Source organism: Lissotriton vulgaris, chromosome 10 (assembly GCF_964263255.1).
Source record: "Lissotriton vulgaris chromosome 10, aLisVul1.2, whole genome shotgun sequence".
Classification (NCBI taxonomy): domain Eukaryota; kingdom Metazoa; phylum Chordata; class Amphibia; order Caudata; family Salamandridae; genus Lissotriton; species Lissotriton vulgaris.
The window spans coordinates 637,736,753-637,764,603 of NC_141698.1; the positions used below are offsets into that span (position 1 = coordinate 637,736,753).

The 27,851-nt window shown below is 44.7% G+C and overlaps 1 protein-coding gene across 4 annotated transcripts in view; it reads left to right on the forward strand.

Moving 5' to 3' along the window:
• DPP6 (dipeptidyl peptidase like 6) overlaps nucleotides 1-27,851 on the forward strand; it is a 2,152,278-nt gene that overhangs the window by 1,200,660 nt on the left and 923,767 nt on the right. For all 4 annotated transcript variants that reach the window (XM_086941474.1, XM_086941473.1, XM_086941476.1 and 1 more), the window contains exon 4: nucleotides 8,567-8,661. In XM_086941474.1, coding sequence (XP_086797600.1) covers nucleotides 8,567-8,661 — 95 coding nt within the window. The remainder of the gene's footprint in view (nucleotides 1-8,566; nucleotides 8,662-27,851) is intronic.

Genomic DNA, 27,851 nt, shown 5'->3' on the forward strand with positions numbered 1-27,851 from the left:
CTCCCACGAGGTGACGAAGTTCGGGGCACCGAGAGACCAGAGAGCTTCGGGAAAGGGTGCCGGCTCTGGGTCCGCTGAGGGAAGGAAACCCGAGAAGGCCTGCATTTGAAAACGAGACAGTGCATCAGCCGCCTGATTCATCACCCCTGGGACATGTTTCGCCCTGAATATCACGTTCAGTTGCAAACACAGTAAGACAATTTCTTTGAGCAGCCTTAAAATCAGTTTACAACGTGCTGCCTGACTATTAATGCAATCTACAACGGTCATATTGTCAGACCAAAATATGACAGAATGATCTTTGAACCCTTCGGGCCAGGTTCTGAGGGCCACCAAAATGGGAAACAGTTCAAGGAAAGCAATATTACTCGTCAGCCCCTCTTCATGCCACCATGTTGGCCACCTTTGTGCCGACCATTTTGTGCCGAAGATGGCGCCAAAGCCCATGCTTCCCGCTGAATCTGTCCATAGACCAAGCTCATCAGAGGACACGGCTGGCTTGTTCCAGACGACTCGACCATTGAAGTCCGCCAAAAATGCTAACCAAATACGCATGTCCTGGCGGACCTCAGCCGATAGTCTCGTGCGATGATGACCCTCCTGTAGGCCAACCATCGCTTGGGCAATTGAACGGGAAAAGGGGCGGGCCATTGGGATCACCCTCAGGGCAAAATTCAACTTCCCCACCAATTGCTGCAATTGATGCAGCGTAACTTTAGATGCATTTATACATACTTGTAGGGCTGCCCTGAATTTCGACACTTTGGCAGCTGGTAAACGAAAACAACCCTCACTAGAGTCCAACTCGATCCCCAGAAACTCGAGGCAAGTCGTGGGACCCACAGTTTTACCTGGTGCCAATGGCACGCCAAATTGACCCATTAACACACAAAATTCAGCCAAGGCCCGGCCGCATTCGTGATCCCCGGCGGCCCCAAGGAACAGAAAGTCATCAAGGTAATGCATTACATTCCGGAAACCCGTTTTCTTCGTGAAGACCCATTGCAGAAAACTACTGAATTTCTCGAAATATGCACAAGATATAGAGCACCCCATCGGCATACACCTATCCACGTAAAACGAACCTTGAAACATGAATCCCAGAAGACGCTGGTCGTCTGGGTGTACCGGGAGCAATCGGAACGCTGACTCGATATCTGATTTCGCCATCAGCGTCCCGGGCCCCAGGCGATTCAAAATGGCTACGGCTTCATCAAATGATGCGTACCGCACCGAACATACCTCTGGATCAATTGCATCGTTTACAGAAAGACCATGTGGAGCTGACAAATTATGAATCAATCGAAACTCACCTGGGTCCTTCTTGGGGACCACACCTAAAGGAGAACAGACAAAATTCTGCACCGGGGGTACACTAAACGGGCCGGCGACCCGACCTCGGATAACCTCTTTCCGGATCTTATCCTGCACTACGGTCGTATGCTGCAAGACGGAAAGTTGATTCTTGCACGTCCCGACACCCTGAAAGTCCCCTACCGGGATGCGGAAACCATATGAAAACCCGTTCCGCAGCACCCCAGCAGAAGCACGATCTGGGTATTCACTGAGCCAGGGAATCATCGCCAAGGTATCAATCGGGGTTGGTAAAGGCGCCCCTCGGACTACATTAGACTTGTTTGGCGCCTCCTCTACCCCCATTCTCACCCGTTCTGGCTCTGCACGAGGACTCAGGATGGGGCGACCCGCAACCACTACATTCGTGCTTGAACTTACACGATCCCTGGGGCCTAGTACATTTACCTTTGTTGAAATTGAAGCAGAAACCCCTTTTCCCTGCATTGCCGGCAGGTCTCGAGTAATCGTCAGTACCCGTACCTGACCGAAAGGGCGTCCCCGCATATTGGCGGGAGGACTCGCCAACATTGCTCCCCACCAACGGCATTCTCAACATTCCTGACTCTTTCATTTTATCCCATGTCAAAGAATCATAACAGTCCCAGGTTAAACTTTTGTTATGCTCCTTCGCCTTCCTGAAGAGGTTGTCATAACAGAACCAATGGTTACCTTGGTGCGATGTCGAGTACCCCATAATTCGTGACTGATAGATTGGAAACTCAGGAAGCAACTCAGGCCTACGTTCCCCCAAAATTGACGTAAAAATTCCCCATGCATTGCCCCAATTGCCAATATTCTCATTCACTTTAAAGGCGGCCATTTTTGCGCGCCAAACACTCGGATGCATTAGATCCTTCTGACCCTTAACATGCTCCACCTCGTAATGATCGACAAGCAAGGAGAAAATGTTCACATATTCCCCCGCCCAGATCTTTTCCTTTATTGCCAAAGGAACATGTTGCCCCAATTTTTCTCTACGAGAGGGTGCTGACTCATCCCTCGCGATCGGCAATGGCCGCTTACCTGCACCGGACGCTGCTTCCGCCACTTGCGGCTTGTCTATCACTGCAGCCGGCGCGGGCACCTTGGCTGCATCTCGTTTCTCGCGCAACTGTTTCATCAACGCCTGTGCCTCGGCAGCCGTGGCACCCTCGCTACTGTCGCCCAACCACGCTGCTAGCTGTGCCGCCAGCTCAGGGGGCATATCCTCAGTGGATGTCGGGGTGACCACGACGGGAATCGGATTCCCCTCCACCGGTACCGGGGTTGGCGCCTCGAGCGGGGTACACGGAACCGGGACGTCTCCCCCGGCTGGTCCCCTTCTTGGCCTCTTGGCTTTTCCTCCAGGAGCTGCTCCAGCCGATGGACGCCCCGATCCCCCCTCCCCGTCTCGCTCCGCCACCCGCTTCTTTAGTTCGGACATCTCCTTCATGAGGACCCGAACCATCTGCTCAGTCGTCATTCTCTTCGCGCCTTTCTTGGGCATCTTTCTGACAAAGTATCTGGAAGACAAAAAGAAAGATCAAAACGCTCAAAATTGGCTCTTCGTTCTGTCTCGAGCTCACGTGCAGCGAGGAGGTGCAGCTTCAGAGCACAAGAACAAGAGGATGTCTTCCGGTCTTGCGTCCCTTCTTATCCGTCTTCAGGGCGGGCGTAAACCCGCCCCTGCCTGCCCCGAGGGCGTGGCTGGCTGCGTCAGTGTCTAGGCCAGCCCACTCTAGGGCGGGAAAAAGCGCGCCCCGGCTACGCCGCTTCGGGCATACCAGCCGAGACGCGCCTCCCGCCCAAAATGGCTTCCCGGGGGGATCGAGGCACTCCGCCATACGTTCGGGGGGACCGAGTGGTCGCCCCTTTCCATTCGCAGTGTGGTGAATGGTCAAGCCAAAAATACATTCTCAAAATACAAGGAGGGATGTTGTGGTCAGCAACAATACCAACATGCGACCAGCCTAGTCCTGGGCAGGAACACTGCCAAAATAATATTACCAGACTGCAACCAGTACTGGCATGGAAGCTGTATGGGCATATATATGAATGTATTAGTTTCGGTATTACACAAGGGCAGTTGACAGTGTGGGAGGCTTGGGTCATTCCAAAGACTGAATGGCTTTTTCTTCCGGGTGGCAGAGTGGCGCGAGGCACAGCTTGTTGATAGACAGGTGTTGTTACACCCGCAGAACCTCGGACACAAGAGGCTACTGGGAACGGTGATGAAGGCATGGGAATCCGGTGACGCCATTGCCTCTCGACGACACACCGGTGGACATTTTGAAGTGGTTGGGAGGGTTAGAAGGATGGGTATGGCAGGGGTGCCATGTGCTTGCTCAGCTAAAAACAGCCCGGCTCCTCCAGAGCGCATGGTCCCTCCCTTTTGTTGCCAGTCATTACCCAGGCACCGTGGGCCGGCACACGATAATTTCAAAACTACAGCTCTGATTTCAGGACCAACACCCTTCCCTGCACCGCCCGCCGCTGGATCCAGTAGCAGACAGTGTTAGCTCTGTGCTGAAGTTCGGCCTGGAAAAGGAGAAGGCAAAGGACCGTGCCCTCCCTGCAGAGCAGCGATAAAAAAAAAAAAAGTGAAAACGCAATGTAAGCAAAGTACGTCGTCTTGCCGGAAGTAGGAAAAACTAAAAAAAAGAAAATAGTGCTTACAAGACTAAATAACACATACCGTGTAACAACCGAAGTAAATAGGCCAGTAGCCATAGGAGGTTACAAATTAAGACAAGGCGGTACCAAGGAGGGACTAACAAGCCTATTAAGAAATCAGAAGCCAACATTTATGAAGGACACAGACACAAGCCAATAAAAAATATGAGCAGAGAGTGGGAGGGGCTTCTCTTCCATACTCCACTACAGCAGTCTCACTGAGCCGCACATGCTCGCTGACTCAGGCTCGGCCTAAAAAGGGGACGTGGAAGACCCTGGGTGTTACTACCCAATATCCTTACTTGATTTCTTAGTCATGGTGGCTGAGCGAATACTCCGTGCAAGAATGGCCAGTTGAACAGAAAATTATGTGTTTTCTGACATTCAGTATGGTTTCAGACAAAGGCTTAGCACCGTAGATCATTGCCTGAAATGTATTAATTGGCAAACATACCCTGGAATAAGAGGGCACCGCCCATTTAGTTGTATGGATCTCCTGTGCATTTGATTGTGTGACCCCTGCTAAGTTCTGGCTGAATATGTCAAACATGGGGGTAGATCGAGCTTTGATACATTTTTTGAACCAATTGAGTTTGAAGGTCTATGTGAAGGTGCACTTTGGGCCAAACGGAGGGTGCCCTAGATCTTTCTAGATTGATTAACTTGTATAATGATGGACTGGAAAAAACTCTTCCGCTTTATTCAGGGTATGGCTGCTGGTAGAGTGGCTACTTTTTCCTAGTTGGGGATAGAACTAAATGAGTCTGGTAACTGGGCCCATCTGAGAAAATCGGAAGAAACCAGATTAAGAGAACAATTGAGGGCATATTTAGATTTGCTTCTAAACTGGATCAGAAGACCATTAAAGAAATGTGCCTTATCTACAAAGCTAAGAGTGTATTGTTAGCAAGTTATGAGGTGGGTCTGAAGGGTATGTAGGATACGGGATACTACAAACCTTGGAAAATGCTTTTATGAAGAGATTACTGGCAGTCCCTCGAAGTTGCTCAAACAGCATATATCATAAGGGAAAGGCTACGGGGCACTTGGAGAATAGGATAAGACTTTGTCCCCTCTTATGGACTAAACCTTAGTTATCTAAATAGGTCAGCTTTTGCTGATATTTTCCCTTTAGATCAAACTACTAATATTCCACAGGTACAATATAATAAGACCATGTAAAATAATCTGGGCTGGCTGGATATGTTTAACTGAATACTCTATGTAATGTGTCAAAAAACGAGATTAAAAGCATATTTTTAACTTTATTGTGTTGAATCTAGGGCTGCACTTGAGATGTCTAAAACAAGCATCATTGTACATGCACAAGTTTCATTAAAGGAGTGTTTGTCATTGTGCAATTTGTGACTAATCATAATCATAGATTTTTTTGACATATTTCCACCTCGACAAGGCACATTTTTTTGAAGATTTCCCAAGCATGGGTGCCTTGTCAATGGTGGCTCCTAGTAGTCCATGCAATGGCAGCACTGCTCAGTCCACACATTTTTTTGTTCTTTAGTTCTGTGAATAAGGTCCCCTGAGATCCTACTTAAGACCCTTGCTTAATAATGCTTGTGTAAGGTGCTGCAAATCAGCCCTTTAAGTTTATTTTTTTATTAAAACATTTTTATTAAACATTTTGCACAATATTTCAATGACAGCATACCTTGCATAGCCTGCAGGCAGGGATCCAGTGTTATACACATATTCAGGCTTTTGTATCTCACTGTATAAACCCCTCAGTTCCACCCCCTTCGCGCACCTGCTTCTTAGTAGTGCTGATCTTACGGTACCATTCGTCATTGATTATTCATGCACTAGTATCAGATTCGGAGTCTCCCAGCGGGGGAGGTTCAGCCCTTTAAGTTTTAACACAACTACGCTAGATGTGCGCCACTTGACATATGTTTGCGGCTGTACCTTTTTTGGTGCAGACTTTAAGTATTAGAAACTCTGTACATTTTATTGAATTAATGATATATTTTTCTCCTGACCAATTTTTGTGTTAGTCATTTGCACATGTCCAAAGGGTACATTTAAAAAGTTGTATTGTATTTGTATTGATGTGAAGTATCTTTCATGTTTTTTTGAAAACAGAAATAAGGATTACTTGACTGACTGTCTACTACTGATATCGAAGACTGTTTACTGTAACATTGTAAATAAACCACAAAGTTCCTCAACAAGTTTTTAAAGCAGAAAAAAGTCAATATGAGAGTGAGTTTAAAAAAAGTTTTTTAAAAAGGTGCCTTTAACATGTTTTTTTCTGATTTAATAGCCGCAGCAGCAAATATGGAGTCCATGTACTCTAGCCTTATGAATCACACACATGACATCTACTATGCTATCGCCACACAGCTGCAGACCAGCAAATGCAGGACTCAGCATCCTCTTAGATTTATATGCAGGTGCTTAGTGGGATCTATAGATAAGTGGCGGTCATGCTTGGACTGTCGGGTCAGCATGTAATGCAAAATAAGGTTGCGAAAGTGCAACCTTATTTAAGGAACTTTAAAAGCTGTATTCATGTGCAGGGATGTTCCCTTCCTCCAGAACATAATATATATATATTTTTTAAACTGCTCTGTATTGCGCTGTAGGGGTCTGCCCTAACCCACAGAGCATGTGGAAATTTTTGACAACCCTTGGCAAAGCCAATAGGTTTGGACTTGGCGGCCGAGTGCAATGGCTCTTTTTCTAATTGCAAGCATGTGGAATAAAAAAGAAGGAAAAAGTGAAACTTGATCATGCTTTCAATAAAACAATAAGCATTCACAGACGCAGCTGTGTTGCTAGATATGTCTTTCTAAACAAAAAGGCATTCCATTGCAGCATGCATTTTATTATTAGTATTTTGATGGAGACAAAAATAAATCACCACCTAACCAAGCACTCAAATCGCAGGAGGCTACAATGGTCCAACTTCATTGAAACACTTTATGCTGTAAACTTTAAAAAAAGATCTAGGCAAAATAAATATCTATGCAAAAATTAAATTTAAAGGCACAGTTTGAACCAGCTTTGTTCTTGAAAAGAAAGGAGCTACAGATAAATATGCATAATGGGCACTGGCTTTGTGCAGTCATCCAAAGCGAAGGGAGCCAATGGGTAAAGGGGCTGACCCTCTTCTTCATGCTGTGTGCTCTGGCGGAAGCAACATTTGAATGGCAATTTAAAAGACCAATTGATGAAACCAAAAGTCCCTCTTTATTTCTATATTATGCATGATTGTTCTGGAAAAACAAAAGTCAGTCCCAAGCCAAACCTGAAACAGCACACTGCTCTGGGTGGGCCAGGGCACACACTCAGGGCTTGTAGTTACAAAATAAAGTCCTGCCCTCTGAATTCATGCCCTTCCGAACAGGACAGAAAAAACAAGCATTTGAAATGCAATAGGTCTCACATTTGCGAGATTTATAGCTGTTGGCATTGTAAAGCACAATGCCTTTTATTTATGTGTTGATTTTCAAAACAGATAAATAAAAAGCATTGTCATTTACAATGCCAATAGCTGAAACTTTTGCAAATGCTTCTTTGAAAAAAAGTGCCCCATAACACGCTTTCACTTTAATGGCGGTCGCACCCTTTTCTTTAGATGAGCCACGTCTAAAGAAAGGTGCTCAGCATCAATTAAAGGGAAAGCGCGGCATGGGGCGCTTTTACAAAAAAAAGTATTTGTGTCTCAAATTGACAAACAAATGCTTTTTTTTGTAAAAGAGCCCCATTCCGTGTTTTCCCTTTTATAGAGGCAGCGCACCATTCTTTAGAAGAGCTGCATCTAAAGAAAGGGGCGCGGCTGCCATTACGGTGAAAACGTGGAAGGAGGTGCTTGTAAAACACACAAGTTGTTAAATAGAAAAAAAACATGCAGCTGCCTTCGGCGCCACAAATAATAAAATAAATGCACGCCCGCCATGATACCAGCTGAGGTGTGCCATGCTATGAAAAAAAAGTAAGCTTTGGGATCGAGCATGTCCTGCCTGCAAAAGCAGTCAGGAGAAAACCATTTTACAAAATAGTGCTCGGAGGCTGGAATTAAAGCCTACAGAGTAGCAACACATGTAACAGGGGGTGTCCTCATGGGAGAAAAGGCGGTACTAAGGAGGGACTACTTAGCCTATTGACCAATAAAAAGCCACAGTTTACAAAGGCCAGTGACAGGAGCCAATTAAGAAGATGGGTTGAATGTGGCGGAGCTTCAAGTCCACACCTGAATACAGTATGTCTCAAAGAGACAGCGCAAGCACTGGCTACGTGAGACCTAAAAAACAACTGAACTGCAGGAGTGGGCCTGTCTCACCGTAACTAGGAAAACATTCAGACGCTCTTGGGGCATGTTCTCCTTGAGAACTCAATCCCCCCCTAAAAAAGGCTGATTCAAAACTCCGTCAAAATGTTCCTGCAAACCAAACATTAAACATGATACGTCTGCTTTCCATCCAGTTATAAGTATGTTCCAAACTTGTAAGATATGCTAAAAAACGTTATAGTAGCCTTTCTGGTCATAGAAAAATATACCTACTTTCCATAAACAATATGTCATTTTTTCTTCTAGCAAAAGAATTATTGTATCGAACACAGACCGGTAATGTGGTGAAGCTTAATGTTGAAAGGAACGAGTCAACAACATTAATAGAGAACAAAAAATGTGTAAGTATGTTTCATCTACATTATAGTTGTTTTGTTTTCAATATATTCAGCCAAATCATGCTTGAAATTACCTCGTTTTTGATTTTCGTCAGACCTAACAACCCAGTGGCTGTGTAGGAGCAATAAACTTGTAACACAACAGGCTAAGAATCAGACGATTATGTTAAATTTGGTCCTCGCTAATTAAATAAGCTGGAAGCTCAATATCTTTTAGCTAATATTCATCAAGTATTTGAAGAAAGCACTGAATGGCATCTACAGCCTAAAAATGGAATGCTCAGGGCTTTACACATTTACAGACCTTCTCGCAAAAATGATCCTATATTTGCAATTTGAACGTGTGTGTAGTCTATTATACTGAGTTAAGCCTGTCTTGATAAGTTAATGACAAGAAGAGTGTCTTTTATATATTTAATATAGATATCACTGTTGTTTTAAATTAATTTTAGGGGGTAAAAAGACATTAAATAAAAGGGTGACCACTAAATATGTTAATTACACCTACAGATGAGAGATTCACAGTAGTCCGGACATAAGAAAGAGTCCTCAACTCAGAGGATTATTTTATAACTCTAAGCCATCCTAGGATAATTCCCAAAGTTGGTAATAGCCATTTCAGAGCCCAGTGACTTGCTAAAGCCACTAAGAACCAAGTAACAGAATCAATGGGGCTGATTCACAAAAGCATATATGAAAAAGGGAAGTAGTAGAGTAGGAGAACTGTTTTGCATACTTATACGTCTTTGTGAATCGGCCTGAGACATCCGAATCCTTATTAAACAAGCATTTACAATGCAATTGGTCTTGCCTTTAGGACCTTAAATGTATTTAGCTATGCAGGACCTTAGCCTGGGAGCTGAAACATCTACTGTCCTATAACATGGAGGGAAAGTAAGCACCAAACTGCGTGACACACCAGGTATGAAAACACATGGAGAGAAATATTGCCTTTCGGAGGGAAATGGTATAGTCCAAAGCTCTGTTTTCAATAGAAAATCAGGGCCTTTGGTGGTCATATCACTGAAAATACAAGAGTTGAAAAAAATATTATTGTCTACGGGTGCTCGTGGAAGACAATTTCTATGGACTGGAATCTACAGAATGCTAAAGTGATTCTGGTATTTTACTGACCTCTGCTGGTCGTTTTCTATCAGGAAAGTTAAATAGAGGCAGATGCCAGGAAAATTAAAAAAAGAAAGTCCCCCAGCAGAAAGCAATTCTGGTATTTTACTTACCGTTTTCTATTAAGGCAGTTAAATAGAGGCAGTTGAAGAGAAAAAAATTCCCTAAACCGAAGCAGACAAGTCCTAGGGCTGATCTCCAGAGGCCACAAAGTACATACACATATAAGTATATACTAAAGTATATACAAGAGGTCTTGAATGCTCGACCTAAAAAGTGCAAAGGGGGCACAGTGCTTTCTGTTTATACCAGCTATATCAGAATATTTCAATTGTATTCTCATTTTTGATGTTTTGGGTCAATTCACAAAGGTGTCTAAGAGTACATAAAAGAGTACTACAGAAATGTTACTTTATGTACTGCAAAATGCCTTTGTGACTCGGCCCCTAAAAATATAAATCTTTCATCATCAGCATGTGGATACATATTTTAAATACCTTAAACTTCCACAAATACTTTTACTGGGTTTTATTGGCATTTCCCTATTCTTTGTGTTATCCTGTAGATTCGAGGAGACAAAATAACTTAAAATGATTTTCTAAAAATAAAAAAATAAAAATGTTAGTTAGTAGAACTATATATTTTAGAGACATGCTTATGTTCTCTATAAATAGTGTAAAGGTCTGAAAAGAGTAAAGCTGTTTGAATACAGACAAGCTCGATCCTCTCTTTTTAATTATGTATATCTTAACCCCTTAAGTGCTTCGAACGTTCGGCGGCCGACGGCACCACTACCTTGGGAGTGCTGCCGTTGGCCGTTGAACGTTCCAACTGCACCTGCGCAATGGAACGTCCAGCACTGGAGCTGGACGTTCCATAGCTGCTAAGGTGTTAATGTTGTTATAATGACATGTGATTGTTTTTATATTCTTTCATGTTTGACAATGAAATAACTTAGATTGATTTGTCAGTAAATGTGAACTTGAGTAAAAATGTTTGAACAGTTAAAATGGCTGGATTCACAAAATTAAATTACTATTGTCGAAAATCTGCACGCTGTTGTATTTTCTGAAATACTTTGGGTGTGATTCACAAAAGCATGTATGAGCATTGGAAACTGTTGTGCAGGCGTGCTCTTTTACTTACTCCGATAATTCAAGAAAAAGGGGTGACCCTGTATCCCTCAGAACCTGGGTAATTAATGATTAATATAAAAATGGTTCTGTCGGGTGAGAAACATGACTAATTCAGATTGCTGTTAATGTAAAAGAAAAGAACAGCCCCCTATTAGACAACACAATTCAGGAGCCTCGCAATTAATGAAAAAAGGCCCAGCGTCTTATTCGTTGTATTTATGTATTTATCAGAGTTGAATTCATTATATAAATATTTCAAACAATTCATACAACGACTGTCAAAGTGAATATAAAGTGCAAAAATCGTGACAATAGTGAATAGTGGTCACATAGTGAAGTAATATGTGCAATGGAGAGTCAGTCTTTTCTTTGTCAGAGGCCATGTATTGATGGGTGTCTAGAGATTGACAAAGTTTCTTTAATTTTTTGCGGAATCCTAGAGGTAATCGGCCTTTGCAGGATGTTGACGTTTCGACCCTTCTGCGCCTATGTCTGAGGTCGCGTCGGATCTTTATCAAGACAGGGATGTGTTGCACGACAGTCCAGAGTGTAACAGGTCGTCTGTTAGGATGGGGCACACATTGGCCTTGTAATCCGCTTCCTAGTAGTGGAGGGATTGAATCGCCGGCACGTAGTTCCTTTGATTCGCTGCCATCTGCTAGCTTGTTAATTGTAATTCAGCCCAAGCCATCCAACTCTCTGTTAATAAAAATACTTTGGCCAAATCACAAAGCGTTAAGTGTATGAGAAAAAGGAATACAACTTTAGATTCTTAAAAATGCCTTTGTGAACAGGCATGTTTGTGTGAGTTGGAAATATATGGTGATCATTCACAGGTCACAAATCTGTGGCTATACACAAACATTTGCTGGACATCCCTAGCCCAGGTTTAATAGAATAAAGAAGGATTTTTGCCACATGGGAAACTGTTTTCTTATGAAAAAGAAAGGGATTAATTTACAACTTGCCATTAACCCCCATGCTTATGCATACTTTACCTTGTGGGCAGTTTGCAATTTTAGGGTTTCAGCGAGTTTAGTGAAAAACAGTTCTGCAAACCTTCAACAGTGGGGCGTCGCAAGGGACGGGCTGCTCTACTGAGTCTACTTCAGTGATGGGAAAGCAATTTAGAGCCAGATGGTGACTAGGGGAGAGACGGTCAGTCTGTCCTCACTTTTTGGCGGCGACCGGCACATATGCAGTGCTGGTTCCCCTCTCCTTTTACCCTGGGGAGGATCCCTTTATTCTTCCTTTTGACATTAGCGGAAGAGCTCCCTCCCGCTACTGAGTCAGAAGAGAGACACATTCATTCGCTGACGACATGGACCATCTGTTCTTAGATTATTGTTATGCTCCTAGGCGGGGAACTGTTTCGTTTTATTGTTTAATGTTACACCCTGTTGTCCATGAATCGATGACCCATGCTTTGCTATGCGCGATTCAAATACCACACACTGTCCAGATACATAAGGGAATCCCATGCCATTAGCCATACACCACCCTACACCACGTGATTAAAATCAAAAGCCTCAATGTTCGTAACCTTAATGCCCCAGTGAAACACCTAGTGGTCCTCTCTTTACTGCGATACTCTCATTGTGATGTTTGCCTCATTCAAGCAACATACCTTCTTAGGACTGATTGGAAACCGCCAATACTTTTAATTGGGACAGGGGAAGAGGGTGGTAGTGGCGATGCTGTGAGATGCGCATCTTCCAAGGAGGGTCATCCAGATATACACAGAGCCCCCAGGCAGGCTCCTCTCACTGCATAATGGCATGAAGGGTCACATCTTCTCGCTCACAAACATTTATGCTCCAAATGACCATCAAGAAGCCTTCTTTAAAGGCGCAGCGGGTGAGTCTTGACCACACTTGACATAGGCGTTCTTATAGGAAGAGACGTTAACCTTGTCCCCGATGCACTTCTACATTGATTTGATCAAAGGGTGGGACAGGTGGGCGACCTCAAACCAATGATCCAACAGTGGTTATCTGATGTGGGACAAGTGGCTGTATGGTGCCAGAGCAATCCGACAGCAAAAGGCTACACAATTTTCTCCGCAGCACATAAGACATTCACTAGAATTGACTTCCTGCTTACCTCTCTGAGCCTCACTGTAGTTACTACAGCAGTCAATATTGGGGTAGCCACACTCTCAGATCACTCGAGTCCTCAAATTAAACAAAATTCTACCATTAAAGGTACAGTCTAAAGGAAATGCTAAAATTCCGTCATCTTTGGTATATTCCACTCAATTTTCCAACCATACACAGGTATAATACCCTTTGTCAAATAACATAAATGATGCTGGAGTATTAGGTGGGGGAATGATTATACCCTCTCTAGTTTTGATGGGTTTATCCTTCTTGAAATAATTTTTAACTTTGTCTACAAAAGTCATCTTTCTCTTGCTTCCGTACATATTATAAGGTCTGCCTTTTAACATCTGTTCTTTAGCAGTATTTCGGATCAAGTAAAGATTCTAGATACCACATATACTTCGTAAACCTAGTTCATGCGTGAATTACGTACTCCTGTTTACTATATTCTTCCAATGCTAACGTGTCTTTTAAATTTCAACAACCAATCAACTCTAGGGTTGCAACTAATTTCGACCAATGGGTGCGCGGCCTTTTCGTGAGACAGGTTCTAACGCTTCTGCTCTCACCCCTACTTTATAATACCAGCTCCGCTACACACCCGCTGTTTCGACCAATACCAGCGCGGGCACAGAGTGACGTCAGCGCAGCTCCGCGACTGACTCCCTCCTTCACAAGGTAACGGACACTCTCTTTCTTTCTTAAAGTGCAAGTGCTTTATTTTAATTTACAATGTATAACATTCGCCACTGTACTCGAGTGTCTAGAAAGGAAAGATTTGTTTCACTGCAAGTAAACTTCTTCTGTCTACTTTTCATACACTACGGATAGATCTCGTCTGCCTACCCTTCAATCAAGCATTAGAGAACCTGCTACTTCTTCGACTCATCCACTCTTTTTGGGATATATACTAAGTCTAAAGTTTCACTAGTGAACTCTTTTGCTATCACTCAAGCTCCGACGAACCTACTACTCCTTCCGTGTGACCCTTACTAGGTTAAATTACAATTGAAGTTTCGTTAGCGAACTCGTTGCTATCATTTATTCAATTATTCATACAGAAAAACCCTAATTAGCGCTTCCAGTTCTGCCTAACCATGCACTAATTTTCCTCGAGCCACTGACCTCACCGCAAGGTGGATTCTCCTCACCACCCGCTATTCTGCCCCCGGGGATTACAAACAAACATATAACAATCACTAACGGGTTTGTTAATTACATATATCAATATCACAGCATTTCATCAAAAATTATTTCAAAACCACATTTCATAACATTTCAAAGCAATTTTTATATTCAATCGATCGATACTTTTAGCAGCAATAAAAAAAAATTAGCAGCAATTTTATTTTACACAGTTATCAGCAAGTAACCTATCTACCTATCTTAACTAGTCCTTAACCATCCTCTGCTACGAGAAAATTACTGATAGAGGGCGCAGGTCACCCGACTAACTTTATTACCAAATAATGCACACTTGGGCCCATAAAAATATTTTCACTATACTTTAATCAGGTAACCTTCATACTACTATCAGCAATTCAGTTACGTTCTGTTTTATTCCTGTGTACCTCACTTACCAATCCTCGAAACAGGTACCTAAGATCACAATGGATCAAGGAGCTCGCTGTGGAGTAAGTAGACAACACAATACCATATACAATTGAATAATGTTTGTACTCTTTATAATGACCACAGACTCAAGAAGTTTTGAAAACCTGTAACTAATCATCATCATCATATGCCATGAGCCACAGATTTTCACAGATCAAACTGTCTATAACTAGAATTAGAAAATATCGTATAGCTATGAATGAGGGTAAGAATCATTTAGAAATTGAAAATAAAGGGAAGGAGAAAAATAAGGAACACGCTATTTTAGATTAACAGACTTTCACAACTTCACTAAAGGCGGGTAAAGAAAGGGAACATACTAATCAAAGTAAGCTATCAAAATTCACTAACGGTTCAGAAGAAACGAAACTTATGCAATTTGATTTATCCAGATGAGCTTATTCTCTATAGGGAGGGTAAGAATGGAACAACTATATGTGCAATCGATTTAGCATTTGACTAAAGGTAGGTAGAAAGTGGAACATGCTAATAGACAATAATGCATGAAAATCTAATTTATAGAAAGACCGGGGAGAAAAGGGACGTATGCAATTATGCTTTATTCGAGACGTTAGGAAGAAAGTTTTAGAAAAACGAACACCTACACAGATTTATATTTACCTAGGATAGATTGAAGACTAACCCTGGCCACGGGTCAGTTGGAAAAGGCGGGAAAGGACCCTGAAGGACTTAGGTTGTCAGTAGGCGAGCAGGTACATCTCATGGACAGTCAGGACAGGATAACCCCAGGATTTGGAGCAGGACCGGGTTCACCAAAGGGTACGACCAACACCTGCAGCTTCGGTTGCAACGCCTGCGCTACTCCCTCTCTGCAAGGAATCTGCCAGTTACCCCGATTGGGTTCTCGAATCTCCCAGCAAAGTGCTTCACCAGCACTTAAGGTTCCCAAAACCCCGACTGGGTCTGTGGAAAATACAGACAGAGTGCTCCGCAGCTCTCTGTATCAATCACCTATAGAGTGCGTTGGGTCAGTGACAGGTCAGCTATTCGGACAAGTCGGACAATTTCTCTAGCTAAGCCTAGGCTAGTTATACTGTTTTTCGGGTCAGTTTACCACCCCCCCAATGTTGCAAGTGAAAGGATCCCCAAGTTCTGATTGGACAAAGGAGGAGTTTACGTCATCACACCACCTAAATTTTAGACTTGCTCAGGCTTAATATTCATTTTTGTACCCACCCCTTACATTCTAGTTTCCCATGGCATATGTTTTACAGTGGACAATGGGGTATACAGCAGTTTATTACAAATGTAGCGACCCTGCTTGGTTACAGGTCGGTTCCCAGGAGCATCTTGGGCGACGCTGCCAGCTTGCTGGGTTCCACTGCTGCAAGGTTCTTTTCCCCCATCACGTGACTGGGACCATACGGGCTTCGAATATGGAGTAGTAAGCACCTCCCAGGCCTAAAGAATACGATACATGAAAAGCAAGCAGAAACAATTTAGAAACACAGAATAAAAGATTACACTGTATACCATGAAATGGCTATACTATAGCCCTTACTTTATAATAACTATTGCATTATGGTAAGTGCAGAACAAACAGCTTTGTAAAAGCGGCAATGCAAGCTCGGAGCATGTGAGAACATAAAGCAGCCATCTTTAGCTGTATTGCGCATGAGCAACAAATTCCCACCAGAACTGCAAGTGCGTCACATCACATGGGTATGACCGACGCATGCGCAGACTAAATTCCCGCAAAGCAGCGGCCATTTTAGAGGCAAGCGTATTACGTTTTAGAAAACACATAAGCAAGCGTCTCTGGAACACCCCGTGTAGTGTAAAATGTGCAATATTAGTAACACAAACAGGTTGATTTAGTCTATTAAGGTTATTTGAGGTTCTTGATACAAGCAAGTCGCTTAACAAGTGAATATTTGCTCCATCACCCCCAACTCTAACCTTGTGCCTTAATCACAAACTTCTTACATATGAAGCCAATATCACTGAGATAATCCAGATACCACCATTGCAATACTGTGGGACACATTAAAAACTGTAATCCAGGGTCGCTTTATTGTCATAGCAGCCCGGCTAAACAGAGATAGAAGGGACAAAAGGATGCAATTGGAGGTTTGTATAAGTGACTTGGAAGAGACCCATACATGGACAGGATCCCTTACAATATGGCACCAACTCACGGCAGCTCGCAAGCAACTTAAGGCGCTTAATATAGATCTACGCACAGAACAGAAATATTATGCAGGGGGCAATAAGGCAGGCCATCTACTAGCACACAGCCTTCATGCCCAAGTGCTCCAACAAAGAGTAGGGGAGATTGAGGATCCACAGGCAAATAAGGTGAACCTAGATGAGCCCATTGCTCAAGAGTTTGTGCACTTCTACTGTAATTTATAGACAGCAGAAGCCCAGGACATGGGAGATGCAGAATCCCATCTGATGCAGTTCCCTTTGGCTCAGATCTTCTGAGATGAGGCCTCCAACTTTATTGAGGACATTCACCCCACTGACGTACTTATGGCCATACAATGCCTGAAATCAGACAAGGCACCTGGTCATGATGGTTACACTTCTGACTTCCTCATAATATTTGCACCCCTATATGCACCCATCATGGCCCATTTGTATAACTCCTTCAGCACCACAGGCACTCTTGTGGACACTATGACGTGGGCGACCATCACTGTCATCCCTAAGCCTTACAAGGATCTGCCATATTGCACATCATACTGCCCTAGACACGTGCTAAATATTGATGCCAAGATTTTCATGAGTATCTTGGCGGTTCACCTTCCTCCATACATGCAAGGCCTTGTAGACCCAGACCAATCTGGGTGTATACCAGAGAGGGGTTGCAGTGATAACACTAAGCGCCTTTGCCACCTCCTCTTAAAGGTCGATGTCGAAAAGACATTTGACTATGTCCATTGGCCGTACCTTCAACTAGTGCTTGCCAAGATAGGCTTCGGTGTGCGGAACCTCCACTGGATTTGGTGTAGTTACACTCGGCCTAGGGCAACAGATCGCGTCAATGGATTGATGTTGTGTCTCTTCATTATTACCAGAGGCACTGGACATGGCTGACCCTGTCTCCATTGCTTTATATATGGATCCCTTAGCTGAAAGAGTCAGTGGAAAAGCTGATTTAGCTGGCAAAGCAATTGGGGGAAGGGAATACAAACTAGCACTGCATGCCGATGCCATCATAATAGCTTTAACAAAACCACTCACCTCCATTCCTCCACTGATGCAGGAGATCAATGCATTTGGACGAGCTTCTGGATTTAAAATCAATCACCAGAAATCTCAGGCACTCAATTTTACAGTACCCAAAGCAGACCAAACCCAGCTTTAGTGCCTTTTTTCATTTACTTGGGCTATCCACAGAGTGGGGTACTTAGAGCCTGAGGATACTTCTGACACCGGAGCGCATCGCTGAAAGCAATTTCACCACACTGGGAAGACTTGCATCAGTCATGTTATGCAGACGCTGCCTCTGTTGTCCCCACCGCATCTTCTAGACAAGCTTCAGCCAAAGGAGGGTTGGCTGAGTATACCTCACATACTGCGGTACTATCAGATGGCACAACTCCACTACATCGTAGAATGGTCCAGGCTTAGTACTTAGGAGCATTGGTGCTTCATAGACCAAGCAGTGGCATTAATACATATTTAGAAAGTTCGCTGGCTGCCTAAACCCCTTGGACTGGCAGGGGTCTTTATCTCCCCAATAGTCCAAGTAACACTGGAGGTATGGTTATAAAGGGCATGTCTATCAGAACCTATCCACCCGAGTGTCACCTCAGACCCAGATCATAGGGAACTCTGACTTCCCCCCAACACTACATTAACCTTCCCCTTCACAGTGGCAGATCACCAATCGAAAAAGGGCAGGAGATCTCTTTGTCTTAGAAGGACTAATGGGCTTCTTACAACTCCATTCTAACCATGGCATTCCAGCCAGTACTTACTGGCAGTATGTTGCCATTCAACAATGTATCCTGCAATCCCATATTCACCCGAATGCTAGTCGACCCCTTACACCATTTGAAAAATGGATTATCACTCGCTCCTCAGACAAAGGTATCCTCTCAGACATATACCCATTCCTCAACACTCCATCAGCATCCCACTAAGTCTCCGGTGCTGGGAGGTGGAGTACGAATGTGCTTCCACCACCAAACTATAATTACCTAGTGACAACCACCAGTGGGGGGTATATATATATATATATATATATATATATATATATATATATATATATATATATATATATATATATCTCTATACTACTATTATAAAGTAAGAACTGTGAACCTTTGAGGCGGGTAAACTCGGGATCCACAGCGCCAATTCAAACACCCGATACATCATTGCAATTGTCAGGGTGTGCAGATAGACATAGGCTATATTAAAATAAAATATATACGTTGTTTAAAAAATTAAAGATAAAAAAAAGTAGTCCCTTGAACGTAGCGCCGGCCCCGACCTGTGTGCTGACATCAGGAGCGCGGGGAGGAGCGGTGTTCAGGAGCGCGAGGAGGAGCGGCAGAGATCAGCGTGGGTAGGAGCGAAGAACTTTGCCAGACTGGAGCGGGCTGAGGTACGTCAAGCGCGGGGAGGAGCGGTGAACTAAGGTGGACTGACCAGTAAACTTTGACGGAGTGCGGGGAGGAGCAGAGAACTTTGCCAGACTGGAGCAGGCTGAGGTACGTCAGGAGCAGGCTGAGGTACGTCAAGCGCGAGGAGGAGCGGTGAACTAAGGCGGACTGGAGCGGGCTGACGGGTAAACTTTGGCGGACTGCAGCCCCGTGTGGAATGGGTACATACTGGCTTTGTGTAGGGGGGGGTTGAGTCGCCATGGCAGGTTATGAACAGGGTTTGCTTTTGCAGCGCACTGAGAAAGGTTGTTTGCAGCGTCGGATGCGTGGTAAAAGTGTTAGGGAGCATGGCGTGTGTGGCTGATTGGGGGCACTGAAGGTGGCGGTGAACTTGGGCTGAGGAGGTGGTTGGGCCCTGGGTTTGGGCGACTGCGGTGAACTAAGGCGGACTGGAGCGGGCTGAGCGGTAAACTTAGGCGGACTGCAGGGGGGCATGTGGAATGGGTACATACTGCCTTTGTGTACTGGGGGTTGAGTCGCCATGGCAGGTTATGAACGGGGTTTGGTTTTGCAGCGCACAGACAAAGGTCGTTTGCGTCACCACAGTGTTAGGGAGCAAGCCTGATTGCCCCCGGACAACGTCGGGACGGGCTGCTAGTATATATATATAAATATATATATATATATATATACATATAGGTTTTTTCAGTTAATTTTGATTTTTTTTTTAAATAAAAAGTTATTTTTTCCATACCTAACTATAACATCACTTTAAAACTTTTGACCTTTAGCTGTTTTAGTGCATTTCTATGGCATTTTTTGACTTACATTGTTTTTACCATAACTCACTATACGACCCCCACACCAGGAACGGCCTTTGACATGTGCAGCATGGGATTGGGTGCCTAAGGCACCCTATTTTTCTAGCCCCATCACAGGTCCATACTTTCGTTGCAAGATCACACAGGAGCTGTACTTAGCACTGTGCTGGCTCCACAGATCTGAGGGGCAGCAAAAAAAAGAAACATTATTTTTTAAATACATCTCTCCCTCCACCAACGGCCACTATACCTAGAGATTTATGGTACCACAACCCTGCCCCCATAGACTCTCTTTAAATTAGTTTTTTAGCACACAGGGACCTTGTGAAACAAACATTTTAAAACTAAGAAATCTTTTCTGTTTTTTAACTGAAGTTGATTTCTTTAGTGATCTCATCATCTTTTCCTAGTTCTGGCGTAATGTTCAACACACTGCACTACAAAGCAAAGATGCTGAGATGAAGGTTGCTCTTATCCCCCATCTGCTGCAGCACCTGCTCTAAAACACATTTGGGTGTTTTCCATGTCCTCCTCCTTGTTGCTTGGGTCTTTTTTTTACATTGATTAAACATACAGTTTTCAAATTCCTTTGCATGCTTCACATTCAAATGTGTTTTTATTGCTGAAATTTGAAAGGTAACTTGAGGTAGCAGAGCTTGAAGGTTATCCTCCTAGCATTGTTTTGACCTCCTACGGGAGGCTTCCAAACCTTGGAGTAGTGCTTGCTGTTTCTTGTTCCACAATTTCCCTTATGCAAATTAAATGCCTGGTTACTCACCAGTAATCTTCATTACTCTGAGTACTGGTCTGCCCGTTCCATTCCTAACCCCAATCCCACCCTGCCTATTTCTGTTTATGATGATTGATTTGTGTTTTTCTTCTTCTTGGGTTTCTTTGGTATTCTCAGGATGTATTGGTGATGCACTTCCCCCTTTATGCATGCAGGGTCAATTACGATGCGCCCTATTGGGGAAAGCATTGTACTTTGCTAGGTAATTGGTTTCTGTATAGTGCACAAGCTGCTCCTTGGGAAGAAATGGGACGGGAAGACAGACAAGGAGGTAATATTAATTCCTCTTATTGAAGTTCAGAAGCACTCGAAGGCCTTTGAACCTCCTCTTTGGCTCTGTCTGCAAGGCTGACGTGTAAGATCCTTCAGTGACTCTCAGTTGCAAATGCTAGGGCCACCTGCTCTTCTCAAAATGGAAGATGTTGCTCAAGCTTTTAACATAGGAAACGATAAGCAAGATAGTCTAGTACAAGTCTGCGGACATTAGAAACTTACCTTCCTAACTATGTTCCAGTTCTTGCTTAAGCGTAGAGAAAAGATACCTATGGTAGTTGAATTGGAAACTCTCATTTGTTGACCCCTCCCCCCCTTTTTTTACTTTCCCTTTATGAAAATGGACGAATCTTACCCTGTTTTGCTATTTGACTTGGAAGCTTCAGCACATTTTTCAAACACTGTCAAAGTTATAAGAAAAGTAATATTGGGCTTCTCAAAGAAAAATCAGATCTAATCATAACTATCAAACTGTATGTAAGTTTATAGAGAGAGTGATACATATGCAGATCGATATACAGGAGTACAGTTGTTGTTATCGAGACCTTTTTGAATCATATTGAACCTAACCGGTGACCGTAATAAAGTAAGAAAACAATAAAAGGTCCAGGCATTCTAATGATAATTTATTAGCATACAAGCGCTTGGATGACATTTCAGTTTTAGGCACTATGGAAATAATTGAAACATCCATGAACATGCATATATATGGAAATGCTAGAGTTGTTTATTTTCTAACCGTAGTTTGGCTTTTTCACAATACAATTTATTTATTTATTTATTTTTTTAAATTTCTAAAGCGCACAAATGCCTTACGGCGTCTCGGCGCTAATATTTGCATATTGCAGATTGCGAGGGTTAGAAGATGTTACTGGTTAAAGAGCCAGGTTTTAAGATGTTTTCGAAAGGAAAACAGCGAAGTGTGTTCCTTAATCTGAGAGGGAACCTGGTTCCATAATTTGGATGCAGCCACTACAAAACGTCTGTCTCCCCATGTCACCTTTTTTGTTGGGGGGATTTGGAGCTGTTGGGCCGTAGATGACCGCAGTGTTCGGCTAGGTTTGTAGATTTTAAAAGCGTTTTTAAAGAAGTCAGGCCCATTATTTTTCAGCGCCTTGTAAGTGATACACATGGCCTTAAACTTTATCCTGCTTCTTATAGGCAGCCAGTGAAGCTCTCGAATTGTGGGAGAGATAGAGGCATATTTTGGAATCCCCATGAGGATCCTTGCAGCGGCATTTTGGACAAGCTGTAGCTTGCTCACCACTTGTTCCTGTGCATTGAGCAGAAGGCCATTGCAGTAGTCCACCTTGGATAGTACCAAGGAGGACATTAAGGTTTTGCCAGCAGTAGGAGGAAGAAAAGGGAGCAGTTTCTTCACCATTCTCAAAGTGTAAAAAGAGGCCGAAACCACGGCATTGGCGTGACTAAGGAATGTGAGTTTGCTGTCAAAAAGCACGCCCAAGTTTTTCACCTTGGCTACTGGCAATGGAGGTATACCCAGTTCCGAAGGCCACCAGACTGGAGACCAAGACGGAGTTAGTTCGCCAAAAACCAGTACCTCCGTCTTGTCGGAATTTAGCTTTAAGCAATTCTGGTTCATCCAGGTGCTGATGGCCTTCATGCCTGCCTGAAAATTCGCTGCCACAGCTTCTCCGTTTTTGTGTATTTCCAGGACCAATTGTGTGTCATCGGCGTACGATGTTAGCCCTATGCCAAATGACTTAATTACCCTCGCCAAGTCCGACACGTAGATATTGCACCTAAAATATTGAAAGCACTCACCGCTGCTTTAGCGGGCCTTTAGCTGCTTCTTCCTTGCGTGGGGGACATCTTGGACGAGGTAGTGCCGTTTTTCGGCAGACATCTTAGGTAGCAGGCTAGTTGTTGGGTGACGTGTCAGGCACACAGGAGCCCATTTAAACCTGCCACTATGCTTACGCGCAGCGTATGCGCGCAGCGGGCGCGCCTTGGGCACGCCGGAGGCTCGCCAGAGGCAAGCCCATCTATGCCCATCCAGGACCAGACGGGACCCGGGGCCAGAACCCCTGGTCCGCGTATCATTTATGGCAGAGGTGAGCTTATGAAAATGAGCCTGCGATGCACACCACTTGAGGAGGGAAGCGAGGGGACGCTTCGACAGCTAGGACTATGGAAGTCTTATGATAAAAATCGCGATAGGGCTCTCGCTCACAAAACGGGGGTGGTGCATTTCGGACTGCTAAATACACGTTCTCTCCAGAAACATTGTGGTGAGGTTTTTACGCTGCTGGAAGATGGGGAATTCGACGTGTTGGGGATCACGGAGACATGGCTGGAGGATTCCTCGCTACCGGACCTGGTGGCGGCCCTACCGGCAAGTTTCTCGGTCCTTCATCGCAACAGAGCGGGAGAGAAAAGAGGGGGAGGGGTGGCTCTTTTCTTCAGTGACCGCTTGCGCGGAGAAACAATTCTGGCCGAGGATATAGGCGGGGCGGAGGTTCTAGGTGTTAAACTCAGGCTGGGGACAGATTGTCTAACTATCCTGGTAGTCTACCGTCCTCCTTGGGCCTCGCCGGAGTTTCCGGATTTATTTCTGAAACTGGTACAGGACATGCGCTCGAGGTTCGATAATTTAGTCATCTTGGGAGACTTTAATTATCACTGGGAGCTCACCCCAAGAGAAGGGCAGGCTGGACATATTGACGAGGTACTGTCCTCGCTAGGTTTAACTCAGCAGGTAAGGGGACCGACACATGTGAAAGGTCACATGCTCGACCTAGTTTGGTCGTCAATACCGGTACAGGGATCGACAACCTCACAACCGTGTGTCTGGTCAGACCATTACTTACTGAAGGGTGCCCTCTTGATGAACCTGCTCAAATCGAAACCAGCAGTAGGTCAGAGGCTGGTGAGGAAATGGAAAAACATCAATGGTGATAAGATGGTGGCACATCTGTCAGCAAATTATCCTCAGACCCGGTTAGTTGATAATCCTGATGCCCTCTGTGATAACCTAGAGGAGAGGCTTCGTAGCGCGGTCGACTATGTGGCGCCAGCACGCAGGGTCAATCTAGCGAATAGAGGACGGAGGTCCCCTTGGTATAACGACGCCCTAAGGGAGAAAAAGAGGGTCGTGCGCAAGACGGAGAGAGCCTGGCGTAAAGCCTATGATACGAAGGCGAGAAGCGTCTATCTGCTTGAACTAGCGAATTATAAGCAGGCAATTACAGCTAGGAAGGCAGATTTCTATGAAGAAAGGATCATCACAGCGACAAACCCTCAAAAAGAAGTTTTCCGAGTCCTAAATGAACTTAAAAAAGTGAAAGAACAGAGGCCGGAGTTCACTCTAGAGGACTGCCAGAGATTTCAGAATTTTTTCACCAGCAAAATTGCGGATCTTAATTCGGAAATTGCCTGTACCCCCATACATGCTTGCCCTCCACTGGCCACGTCGGCCAAAAAGCCGGTGTCTAGACCTCTGGAGCTTCTTCCCCCCATTTTGAAGGAGGACCTGCCCAGGCTTATCGGGAGAGTGAAGTCGGGTTCCCAGGCAGACCCTTGTCCCCCTGACGTTTTCAAACTGGCCATGCCAGGAATAGAAGAGGAGGTATCGAATCTCTTGAACTCCTCTCTAGCATTAGGAAAGGTTCCTAATGCCTTTAAGGAAGCAAAGTTGATCCCTTTGCTGAAAAAGCCTGGGGCAGATGTGAAATGCCTAAAAAATTTTAGCCCTATCTCCCAGATCCCTTTCCTGGCCAAGGTGTTGGAACAGCACGTTCTGGCCGCCCTCTCGGACCATCTAGAAGGGAATGGCCTGCTGGAACCAAACCAATCAGGGTTCCGTGCAAACCACAGCACGGAACTGGTCATGCTGTCCATCATAGACGAGCTCCGAACTAGGGCAGATAAGAGGATACCCGGCGCCCTGGTGCTGTTAGACCTCTCCGCGGCGTTTGACACCGTCAGTCACAAACAACTGTTGACGCGGATGAGAGACTTCGGCATCCGGGGCACAGCCCATGCCTGGTTTGCTTCTTTCTTACAAGGGAGAATACAAAGAGTTCAGTTGGGAGAATTACTCTCCACGGCATCACCAATCTCTTGTGGAGTGCCACAGGGGTCGGCTTTGTCGCCCCTGTTATTTAATATATACCTTCAACCACTGATTGGACTCCTGAATCAGATGGATTGTCAGGTATATAACTATGCCGATGACACCCAAATCATTATCCAAATGGATGATGGGGCACCAGCTAATCTGCAAGCCATCTTGAAGCAGACAGCTAACTGGATGTCACTGAATTCTCTAAAAATCAATCCGGAGAAAACGGAAGTTCTACCTGTTACCATCGCCGGCAATCCATGGCATGATGGATTCTGGCCGAGGGAACTTGGACCGCCCCCGGAGCCGGCAGTGGCTGTAAAAAGCCTTGGCATTTATGTGGATGACAAGCTCTCCATGCGGAAACAGGTCACCACGGTGGTAGGAACTTGTGTTGGCATGTTGCGTCAACTTAGGAAGATCGCGCCATTACTGTCCCATTCTACCCTGCGAAGGGCGGTCTCTGCTATGATCCTGGCAAGACTGGATTATGGTAACTCGCTCTATTTGGGCTTACCTCAAAAACTTCTGGACAAACTGCAGATGGTGATGAATGATGCCGCCAGGCTCATTCACAAGAAACCCAGGAGCACGCATGTGTCCCCACTCATGCGTGAGTTACATTGGCTCCCAGTAAGGCAGAGGGTGCTTTTTAAAGGGTTATGCATTGCACATAAATCCCTTTATGGTAAGGCACCAAGCTACATCAAGACCCGCCTGACCCCATACACACCGTCCAGGGTGTTAAGATCTGCCGAAGCAACTATGCTCACGCAACCCCGATTCAGATTGGCGACAGTGGGCGGTCGTGCCATCTCCAATACCCTTCCAGGGGTCTGGAACAGTCTACCGGTGGACTTGCGCAAAGAACCCAATTTGCTGACCTTTCGGAAGAGGCTGAAGACGGTTCTGTTCCAGAAAGCTTGGGGAGGGCTATAAGTCGCCTGTAGTGTTTCTTTTGGTTCCTGTGGTGTTTACTGGACAAGCGCTTAGAGACCCCGGGGTTATATAGCGCTATATAAATCGAAATAAATAAATAAATAAATAAATAAATATTGAAAAGTGTCGGACTTAGCGAGGAGCCCTGGGGAACACCGCACGGGAGAGAGAAATCAGGGGAGCTGAAATTTCCCATCTTTACGGATTGTATCCTGTTGGCCAGAAAGGATGCTAGCGTTGCTCTGGCCCTGCCCTGAATGCCGAGGGTGGCGACACGGTCGATCAGAATAGAATGATCGACCGTGTCGAAGGCCGCGGATAGGTCCAGGAGTATTAGGATAGCGGCGCCGCCCCTGTCCATGATAATCCTGACCTCTTCTGACGCTTTTATTAGAGCTGTCTCTGTCCCGTGGCCCTTCCTAAACCCGATCTGCGTGTTGTCAAGCAGATCGTTCTGGTCGATAAAGGTCGACAGCTGTTGGTTTATTACCTTTTTGATTATTTTTGAGGGGTAGGGAAGGGAGGCGATTGGACGGTAGTTTTTGGGCTCTAAAGGGTTTAATGCGGGTTTTTTCAGGAGTGGTGTTACAGTTGCCCTTTTCCAAATAGCGGGAAATACACCTGTCTGAAATATAGCTTGGCAGATATTGGTAAGTACTGGGGCGATTACGTCAGAGACTGATTTAATGATACGTGGGGGGCAGGGGTCCAGTGGGGATCCTGACTTAACAGTATTTATGAATTCCATCATAGATGCAGGTGGCGTAAACGCCTCTAAGATTGATTTTAATGGCCGAGGAAGAGTCACCAAAGAGACTCTGCCGTCGGTATTGTGGTGAATTTATCGAAAATATCGTTAACCTTGGCCTGAAAGAAGTCTGCCACCTTATTGCAAAATGATTGGGATGGTTCGATGGAAGGTGGAGCTGGGGGATTGGCTAGATCTTTTACTACCTTGTAGAGCTGTCTGTTAGAGTTGAGAGCATTTTCTATTTGTGTACTGTAAAAGGCGCATTTTTCGGCAGTGATCAGCTTTCTGTAGCTAGTCATCGCGTTCTTGTAGGTCTCCCGGTCGGGGCTGGCATAGTTCCTGCGCCAACGCCGCTCCAAGTTTCTGCAGCGTTGTCTCTCGAGCCGTAATGACTCCGAGAACCAGGCCGCAGAAGGTTTGACGCGGTTTGGCTGCATTTTTTTTTGGGGAGCTAGGTGGTCTAATGCCTTAAATAGCCAGCGTTGGTAGTTCTGAGAGGCTTCGTGGGGATCAGATCGATCTTCGGGTATCGATGATTCCAGTATGTTACGTAAGGCAGTGACATCAATATTTTTCCAGTCGCGACATAGGATCGAAGGGCAGGTGCTAGAGGGAAGATTCTTATAAGATTTAAGTGAAATTATGAATTTGACAGCTAGGTGATCTGTCCAGGTAAGAGGGAGTACTGTAGAAATGGTGATGTGGGCATTGTTGGTAAATAAGGCATCCAAGGTATGCCCCGCTTGATGGGTAGCTGTAGTGATCTGCTGTTCTAAACCAGCGGCCTGAAAGTCCGAGATCAGCGTACGCGAGTCCTTATCGTTCGCATTCTCCAAATGGAAATTAAAATCACCCAATATGGTGTAGTCCTGATTAGCGGCTACTGGTTCTAATAAAGAATTGAGAGATTTTAGGAAAAGCGTGCGTGAGGTGGGTGATCGATAGAGGAGGGTTCCTTTAAAAGTTTGTGTGGGAGAA